General features: G+C 37.3%; 1 protein-coding gene across 3 annotated transcripts in view; it reads right to left on the bottom strand.

Annotated features, from left to right (window-relative positions):
- Positions 1 to 5,354: 5,354 nt before the first annotated feature.
- IL1RAPL1 (interleukin 1 receptor accessory protein like 1) overlaps positions 5,355 to 9,981 on the bottom strand; it is a 723,738-nt gene continuing 719,111 nt past the window's right edge. For all 3 annotated transcript variants that reach the window (XM_062608066.1, XM_062608065.1, XM_062608064.1), the window contains one exon: positions 5,355 to 9,787. In XM_062608066.1, the coding sequence (XP_062464050.1) occupies positions 9,069 to 9,787 (719 nt within the window). In that variant the 3' untranslated portion in view covers positions 5,355 to 9,068. The remainder of the gene's footprint in view (positions 9,788 to 9,981) is intronic.

Here is a 9,981-nt window from a genome sequence, read left to right as displayed (position 1 = left end):
ATAATTGAAAACAATTAAAGAAACTAAATCCCCTATACAAATTGAAGTTGGTAAAAAGATGCTGCAGTTGACATTCGAATCAAACAATTCTCTATGGACTTTAATTTCTTTATTTGTATTACATTTGCAACTTTCTGTAAAAGTGAAGGAAGTGAAATTTTTCTTCTACTATTGCAACTAGGCACATGTTCATCCTTTTAAAGGTCTTTTTGGTCATTTTATTTTATTAGCTTCTGAAGAAAGTGCAGTTATGTACAACATAAAAATATTTACCTATGAAATGGTTCTTATGCTGAAGTTCATGTATTATGAATAGTCACTACACTAGTAACAGCACACACTTAATAGTGTGCTTTTCTTGCAAAATTCATGTGACTCAAAATTACTGTGAGTGACAGCAGTGGATATTTAGATGCAATTTTGGGAAGATAATTCCATTTTACAGTAAGAGCTAAGATGAATATTTTCTCTTGTAGCATCCTCAACTCACTAACTCCGTTGGCTGCTTCACCACTGCCCAGCACGGGGCAGTTGCCTACTTTAACTTCATCAGCTGCTGTACAGGTATAAAATAAAAAAGAATAACAAAGCTGCAAACCATTATGATGAAACCAAGATGTTACATCAAATTATTTCTTAGTTTGACCATGGCAAGGGGGGCTGGAATTAGATGATCTTAAGGTCCTTTCTAACACTTACTATTCTATGATTCTCTGAAAATAATAATAAAATCCCTAGATCATATTTTTACAGGACATGTAAAAGAAGTTACGGCCATTGACTATCTAGGGCAGAAGGACAGGAAGAGGTATGGGAAGAAGGGGTGGATATCTGTGTTCTAGTCAGCTATTCGAAATGATCAATTATGGAAATATATTTTTCCATTAATTCACCTTGACTTTGAAATATCTGATTTTATTTTATTTTTTGAGTCTTAGGAAAACCTCAGCAAGCCAATAGATGGCAGTCAGAAGGCCAAAATGAGACAGAAACCTCAGGTTTCACGCAGAAACCTCATCTCTCAGTGAGCCTGTGGTATCAGAGTTACTGTATCTGAGACTCCGTCTATTATGGCACCTAAAAGCACCATTTTCCCTTTCAAAACCTCTTTGTTAGAGTGCCTATGAAGTAGAGAACCAACTGAAGTGGAAGCTAAGGAAATTCACCAGCTCTTTCAACAGCTGCAATGTGCAGAGGCAGGAGACTTTCAGCGTAGTTCATGACTACTTGACTCCAGTTCTGTGGAGCTCAACTCCATTCTTTCTAATGTGGCTGTGCCATCCCCTGACTAAAGTAGTGCAGTAGTATGCCAGTTCTGACGTCTCTTTCCTTATGAAAACAAAACAAAAGAAAGCAAAACAAACTAAAAGCCAATAGGAGTCACTGCAAGGAATAAAAACATCCTTGAAAATTACATGCATGTGCAATTCAGTCTGTCTCCAACCCTTTATTCACTAGATTGCTCTTTGCCAGGATCTAGAAAGAAGAATTTCAGGTAAGGTGCCCAAGACAACTGAACAGGGAATTTTTGAATTTGGCAAGTGTCATTTCAAGCAGATAGTATCTTTGTTGCTATTTCTCACTTTTCAAATATCTAACCGTAAAAAAAAAAAAAATTAAAGTGTGGGAATGCTATTTGCTGTATGGCACTGAGAACTGTTCACAGTCTTTTTTTGTTTAGAAGAGTGAAAAGGTAAGCAGAGAAAATAGGAGATGAACTGTACTGACACTAATTATTATTTACAATGGTAGGAATTCTGACAGATATTCTTTTGATTTGGGTAGATCCTGCCATCCAGAAAAAACATTCTCTGCCTCTAAGAGGGTTATATAAATGACTTCAGATAGCACCCAGGAAGTGAAAGAAGTACCTGGTAAATTTGTAATTCTAGTGTCCTACAGGCAAAAAATATCTGTAACCTCCTGTAGCAGTAGGACCAGATGAATGCCGGTCACGTACCACCTACATTTCCTGACGTGACCAGGAAACATCTTCTCTATACTTCTCCCACTCAGTGTCACCCCTAGCTATGTATCTGTGTCACAGTGCCACCTAGCAATGGCCTGGTTGCAAGTCTGTCATCTTGCAGAGCATGGAAAATGTCATCTTGCAAACAAACTTAGGTTTTTGGGAGTTCCTTGAATTTTTATGAGTGTTACTTATTTTGTTGTACTGTTTGATGATTAAATGATTGCAAGTTAAAATACCTATGTAGAAGTTTGAATATTTATAAAATGCTTTTTGTGATATAACTATGATTTGAGAGTGTTTACTGCAACAATTTTCCACCAGATATCTTCACATTTTGTGGATTCATGTGTTTTCCTGTGGTAGGCATAGGCTAATGATCTCAAAGAAGGAGCCTGATGTCACAGAACTATTTTGCTAAAATAGATGGAAACCATTGTATTTTCCTCTCTGCTTTGTATTTGCATAATTGTCCCATTTGAAGTTGCCTGGGTTTTAAGAAGACAAATGTACAATGATCTAATGCAATGCTTAAGGTACATGTATAATACTAATTGTTTAAATGTTCTACTGAGATGTCCCTAAGAACTTATTTAGGGCTGCAGTGGGCTGTTCACCAGAGAATATTAACTCTGGCAAACAATTTCTTCTAAGTCTGTAAATTCACTGCAGCTTGTGTTTTAAACTTACAATTAAGAATTGAACTTTCTCAAAAAAAGAAATAAAATCTCCCTGTGATTTACCTGTCATGCAAGGAATGAAGAGAAATTTAAAACAATCTCTCACATAACTTTCTACAAAACAGCAGAAGCAAACAACTTTCTCTGACAAACAAAAAAAAAAAGCTCTCAAAGCCATGTTTAAATAGGATTTAATAATTGCATTGCTATTTTGCTGTTCTTTGTTTATTTTGGGGTTTTTTTTGAGTGTGTGTGCAGACACTGCAGCTTAATGGCAGATGCATGGGTGAAAATATTTTGGACCCATGACTGACATTTTTAAGACTGACTTTATTCTTCACAAGAGGTTCAGGATAATATCAGGATGTTCTTTCAGATGAGCACTCTACAGGGATATGAAAAATGGTGTGCAAACTGAGAGCAAAAATAAAAACATTTTACAAATTAATGCTTTGTTGCTGTTAAGTCTCTTCTTAGGAAAGAAGACATCTACTTACCCTAAACATCTCTGCAAAGAGTTTTCACATGTACCTCAGACTGAGGGCTCTCAGCAAGCTTTGTGTGCATGTACTTTTAATACAGTCTGCAAGGTAAATGGAGAAGACAGAATGGGATGGATGGGATGCTTGGGATGGCACAGCATGGGATGGGATGAAATGGGTTAGGGAGTAGCTGCAAGAGAGTGGTGCTAACTAACTGAGATGGCAATTTCCTGTAACTGTCATTTAGTGGGAAAGAAACTTTTTCTATGCTTAGTGCTGGCTTTTATTTTGCACACTAAACAAATGGAAAAAAAAGTCAGCTATTTCTACTCTTCTGGCTGCTTTGAAATAGGGTATCTGTGCTTAGCCAGCTGGTGGCATTTGTTGTTTATTGCCCCCAACATCAAGGTTTACTGCCCACCTTCTCTGTGTGTTGCCTATAGCAGGTAGAAGAATGGTCATATATGGAGCCTATAGTTCCTTCTGCACCCACCTAACATAGGAGTAACTAAACACAATGGACAGAGCCCTGTGCCTCTCCCTGCACAGGCGCACACAGCGTCCCCACTTCCAGCTTCCAGCTTCCCAGCTTCCCAGTTGCAGCCCCTTGCTCTGGCTTGCTCTTCTTTATCTGCCACCAAATGGGCTTTCAAGCAGGGGCTCAGTAGGTATTCATTTTTCCTGGATGATTTTGTGTTTTTGAGGGGGGCACAGAACAAGATAATATTTGATAAACAGAGAAAGAGAAGGTTAAAAAGCACATCCATTTTATTTTTTATTTTTTGAGTAATTTGTGTGTTCTTTCTATCATACCTTGACAGTTAAGAGAAATATCTTTATAAAAAATAACAAAAATATCTCCAGCAAATTCATAGCTCTTAAATTTTGCTTCAAATTGTTTTCCTAGTGCTAGTGAACCAGCAAAGAGATGTTGTGCTTCCTGTAAGCTCAGTACTAGATAAAGATTATCTATTTTATTTTACATTTAGATCCTAGAGGATCGTGTTGCTCTTAAGTCATCAAACCAAAAATATTTTAATTGACTATTGAATGTTTCTGAAATTACATTATCTAGGATATTGGCTATTTAATGTAAGAATGCTGATAAGCTTTTGCAATGAGGCTGGTTATACGAACAAACTGAACACTTTCCTTCAACAACTGTCAATCCCAATGCACCATTTTATAGTAATATGGGAAGCTTAAGAATTTATAAATTTTTCAAATATGGTATCAGACTTGCCTTTGTAATTTCTGTTCTTACTGCTTCATGGCTGTGTGGACTCTAGGCCTCCCACCCACTGAGCTTATTAGTGCAGAGTGAAGGTCAAAATTTGTCTTAAACAGATTTTTTTTTTTTTTTTTAAAACATAGAAAAACTCTTACTAGATGAAATATTTCTATTAGTTTCACTCCCCAGGGCAACAACTCTGAGTTCCGGAACATCAACCCAAGGCCAGCTGGAGAAGTGCAATGCTGCCAACATGTCTTCTTGGAGGATACAGCCAGAGTCGATGGGAAATAGCCCAGTGAAATTATATCACAAATGATAGCTTAGTATCCATACGAAGTTCAATAAATCTCAAATGAAAGACATAGTGGTGTTCTCCAGCCTCCACTCAGCAGGCTATTTAGGAGGTGAAGACTTGTGATTATACAGAAAAAATGCAAGGGAACTTGCACCAATACAAGTAAACTAATTGTTATGGTATTGCTTGCATTTTTTCTGATGCCAGTCACATTAATCACTTGTTGAGCTGAGAAATGGGTTTAAAAAGTATTCTAATAATAGTAAATCAGATAACGGGTGGGTGTGAAGGAATATAGTTACTCTGAATAATAAACTAAGCTTGTTACTGAGATTATTTTAATGCAGACAGATTTCTTCAATCCTGTGTATCACAACAATAGAAGACATACCAAAAACTCTCTGTGCTAGACTATCAGCAAGCACAAAATCATTAGGAAGTGTATTAGACATACAGGTACATATTTGTGTTGCTGGTCTGTATGGTGGGCCCCAAAAAGCCAGTTGCTTGATGTAGGTAAGCTAGAGTACAGAGCTTTCATCACAAAACCAGCCACAATACAAACAGAAAACAGGTGGGCATTTTGGCCTTTCTTCTCCATTGACTTTCATCCTATTTTTAAGCTTACTTTACTATTGTGATTTGGTTTTCTTCCTTGGATTAGTTAAAGTCTCCTTAGCTTGCTAACTTGAAATTTTCTTTTTTTTAATTCAATTTAAGAATGAAGGAAGCCTGTTTACCCAGCCAGTTTTCCCCAAATCTCAATGCTTTATCTATAATTTAAACGTGTCATTAATGCACAATATCCAAGTAAAACTTTGTGAATTTTAATTAGGCGGGTATAACAAGCTTTCCAATTATTCTGAAGCTGATTATCACCCATTATGTAACATACACAGTTTTCACAGCTGTGTAGTAATAGAAAAATCTTAGTTTGCATCTAAGCCTAACAGTATCTAGCTCTGCACCAGATCATTTTGAAAGTGTTTGAAGTCGGCTGCCAGGTGAGAACTGGGCCTCTACTAAAATTCAGAAGACATTTTGCTGCTGCTTCCCTTGCAGCCAAGCTTTCAGCTTGTCACAGACTCCAAATATGGTTTCTTTTTCTCTTTGCTTTTGCAATTTTCTTCTCCCACACAAACCAATCTTAAACTCATTCAGCTTTATTAGATTTACTCTCAAATCATACTGCTGCAACTGAGAACAGAATCAGACCCAGCAATGCACTTTACCCTCAAAATAATTAGATGAATATTGTACAGTTCCCCCTATTACTGTTCAGCTACATGTGTTGTCTGGAGAACCTATATACTGAATTTCCACAGGTTGTAGAATAGAGTCCTTTAGTTTTATAGCAAAGACTACCCTGGTTATAGAGAGCCTTATAAAGACAAAGCACCACACTTGGATAATTCATGTGCATAGAATACACATACAAACCTGAAGTTCTTGACCAGGCAGAATAAATTTTTCCAATCATCAAACTGTGAAGCTTTTAAAATAAAGTGCTATTTGCTTATGGCTAAACCTTATATGTGGCTATTGCATGCACACTGCAGGCTGCATTGTCAAAAACTGGAACACCTTCACCAAAAAGGATGGAGCCTAAGCGCTAGGGCAACGATGGGTGTGGTTGTTTTTTGTTGTTTTGTTGTGGTTTTCTTTTTCATTTTATTTTGCATTCAAGCAACTTTTTGCAAACATAGAGCATGTGAACACAAAACAGTTCTCTTCACTATTTCCTGCACAAAGCTGTTCATAGAGGAGGAATTCTAAAGAGGAATGTTTCTAAAGCCATAGACAGCTTCTCCATTTGTTTTAGGTTTTGTTTTGTAGTTGATTTTTTCTTTTTTTTTTTTGTTTTTCTTTAGTTTAATATAACAAAACATTATAAGAAAAAATTTTTACGTAGTGTGAATATCAAATAGTATCTGTCAATCCCTGAATCATGCTATTCAAAGTGCTTAAATCTACACTAAAAATAGAACAACAGAAAAGTACTCCCCATGAGGGATTGCCTACCAATCATCTAAATATGACTGTGATCAGATAGTTGCATCCTACATTTATTTCACATCCCAGTCTTTATGCCAAGTTAAAGAGGAAGGAAAGGGGAAAAAAATAATGCATTGCTTTCATAGGATACTGGGGTATTTGGCATACAGATGAATGAAGGAAAATGCCATCGGTGCCTGACAGGTGTCTGTAGAAGCAAATAAATACTAGCTTTCTTTCTTACACTATGAAAATAATCAAATGTGCAAAGCTCTCTTAAAATTTTATGTGGCCTGGCAGCTTCATTTCCATTTTGTGGATGTTTGGCACATGTCCAGAGGGAGACGCCATAGTAAAGAACAGATTGTAGAAAAGCAAATTGTCGGAGAAATAAACATTTTTAAGCAAATAAAAATCAGTGCACATCCCAAAGCTCTGTTAGGTTGTTATGCAGATACTGAGATTTCTTGACTTTCACAACAGGAGCACAGTCATTTCCTCCCACACTGTCAGTTCTGGATTGCTCCCACAAACATCCTCCACACTGCAGTTTACCCAGTCTCTACCCATCACTTTTCATTAAGAAGACCAAAGTATTATAAGCTGTACTTTTCTCATTGTGACAGTGAGAAAGCCCCACACATCCATTATATTGGTCAATATTATGTAGCTACCATAAAAATACATAAAGAAAATTAATCACATAAATAGACTATAAGGTCTGTTTGTCAGGATACCAGTTACGTTTCTGCCAGGGCAAATCAAACCCATGACTATATGACAGTGTGCTGCAACGAGTAACCCCAGCTCCTCTGCTTCTGCTAGCAGAGACTAGCAGAGAGCTTGGCCTGGATATGTTATAGAGATACAACACTGCTCCTGTCTCTTTCTAAAACCAGAAAAGCCTTTTCTGTTGTTTAAAATGCAAGTATGAGTAAGATGCTTATTGTCTTAAAGATGTCCACATATAAATCTAGTGGGTTTTTTTTCCTCCCTGGCAGCCATGGTACATGCATTATTTACAACTCCTCAAAGATAGAATCATACATAAAAAATAAAACTATTTATTCATTAAAGTGAATATTTTTTTAATACTTCCAGGTCTGATTTAAATATTAATTTTGTATAAATAAAGTTTATTTTGAAAACAATTATATTTGTTGATATTCATGTCATTTTTTTCCTGCCTGAGTTCTCACTAAAATTATTTTGAAATTAAGAAAGTCTTAATTTTCATTACAAGCTAAAACCAAATGAAAGAAGATTTCTTAATCCTGAATATATGATTTTAAAGCAAATAATACAGGTTTTTTTTAACATTAAAATACAAGGGGACTCTGTAATCCACAGCAAAATAATGTTTTGCTCTTACTTTTTTAGAAAATAACACTTTCTATAATACAAAGTGACAAACCATCTACAACACTGCCTTTTATTCCCCTTTGGTTTGGAAGTCATCACTATAAATATCAGCAAGATATTGCACTTCTGTGCCTATTGCCTCACTTTTCTTATTTGCCTTACAATCATAAATGGTCTTATTTGCAGGATTTTGAAAGGGGGGGGAAGAAAAATGCTTAAAAATAAAATCCACAACCACATTAATACTTTTCCAGGAAGTGTTAAAAATAGGGTTTGCTTTTATATTTATAAAAGGGATACAATCAACTCATTCTGAAAATAATAATTAAAAAAACCCAAACAAACCCAAGAAAGCAAAAACCAAACCATCTCTAGTTTCTACAGACTCTGTAGTGACTACTGTGAAGCAACCGATAGAGATTGGGTATATTCTGTTGTTTGACAGGTATCTACTAAGTTACATGTTAGATGATCAGACTGCAGTGTTACCCCGAATGAGGGTCATTGTAAGGGCAGGGAAGGAGCAGTGCACATTACAGGAGTAGAAATGAAGCTGGAGATCTCAGTGAAGGATGGGGTCCTTCTAAGAACAAATATTCTCTGAAAGAGGTGAACTGCAGCAGGCATGGCCTTCAGAAATCAGGCTAGATAGGCCAACAAAATGGATGGTGCTTCTGATATCAACGTAGCTTTGTCCAAGCATTCCCAAGAGAGGTTAAAAACAAACAAACAGGAAGTCTAAAACTATACTAATGAAGCAAAAAATTTTCCTATCTATACATTAGTCTCTTCATTTAAAAAAATGTAAATATACAAATTCCAATGACATATAAAACAAAGTTGAAAATGCAAATGGAAAGAGACATGGGTAAAACAGGAAGACTGATGCTACAAAGAAATTGCAAAAACCGTATGTACAAGACCCTGTTTTTCCTCGTATGTTAATTGATTGTAATGCATGTTTAACAGCAGCAGTTGAGGATGTAGTTCCAGGCACCGGACTGCAGACTCAGCTCCTACTCAAGGTTGTTGACAGCCCCTTGCATTTCGGTCACCAAATAACACTTGATATACTGGTCTCCCGTGGCAAGAGGGGCAGTATCGCACTGTTTGTGTGAGCCTCTTCTGGATTCTGCTCCCTGTTAGTTTTTGTCTGCGGCCGCTGCCCATTTATAAGTGTCATAGGGATGTTGCAGTAGGTATGCTGGTTACCTATTGAGGTAAGTGGCAGGGTGCCGGTAGGAGGTACATCGTATTCGTAGCTTCGATAATAGTGTTTCTGGCGCATCTGTGAATGATATGTGTTATGAAAGGTGGAGCGCAGGTCTGGATGGGCAGTGGCAAGAGCAGTGGAGGTGGCAGCAGCCATGGAAATTGCAGAGACTGTCTGCAGTTCCCCAAAGGGCCCCTGCTCACTAACATCTAAAACCTGCTCGTGTGTGATGGGTTCAATCCTCTTAAAAGGCATTTCGTACTGTAAACGTTTCCAGAACTTGGAATTCAACTTGTTGCATTTTGGTCCATGCCATTTAATGACAGTGAGGAGCTTGATGGTATGTTTTAGGGCCTCAACCTCCTGGTAGTTCATAACTCCTCGCAGTTCACTGCATTCAATCAGTATCACTTTGATTTCACCCGTGACTAACATATTTCGAAGCCTCGTTTCCAGTTCAAAGATGCTCCAGCCTCTTCTTACCACATAATTTGGAGTCATAACGATGATCAGTCGCTTGCTTTGGTCTACACATCTTGCCACGTCTTCAATGTAGGCTACAAAATAAAACAGTTGCTGAAAAAACAGTCTAGAAAACTCTGCTCCCATAGGCTTGGGAGAAACAGCAGAGGCAAATCCCTGCTCCCAGAAGAGCTGACATACTCAAATTTACCAGACTGGCTTGGCAGGACATGGTCCTGGGCAACCTGCTCTGGAGGCTCAGCTTGAGTACAGGGCTAGACAAGATGAC

The sequence above is a fragment of the Pezoporus occidentalis genome, unplaced genomic scaffold, assembly GCF_034315485.1.
Source record: "Pezoporus occidentalis ecotype Australia unplaced genomic scaffold, CSIRO_AGI_Poc_V1 ctg129, whole genome shotgun sequence".
Taxonomy (NCBI): Eukaryota; Metazoa; Chordata; class Aves; order Psittaciformes; family Psittacidae; genus Pezoporus; species Pezoporus occidentalis.
Note: the sequence above shows the minus strand (reverse complement) of the source record. Positions and strands in the feature narration are given on the sequence as shown.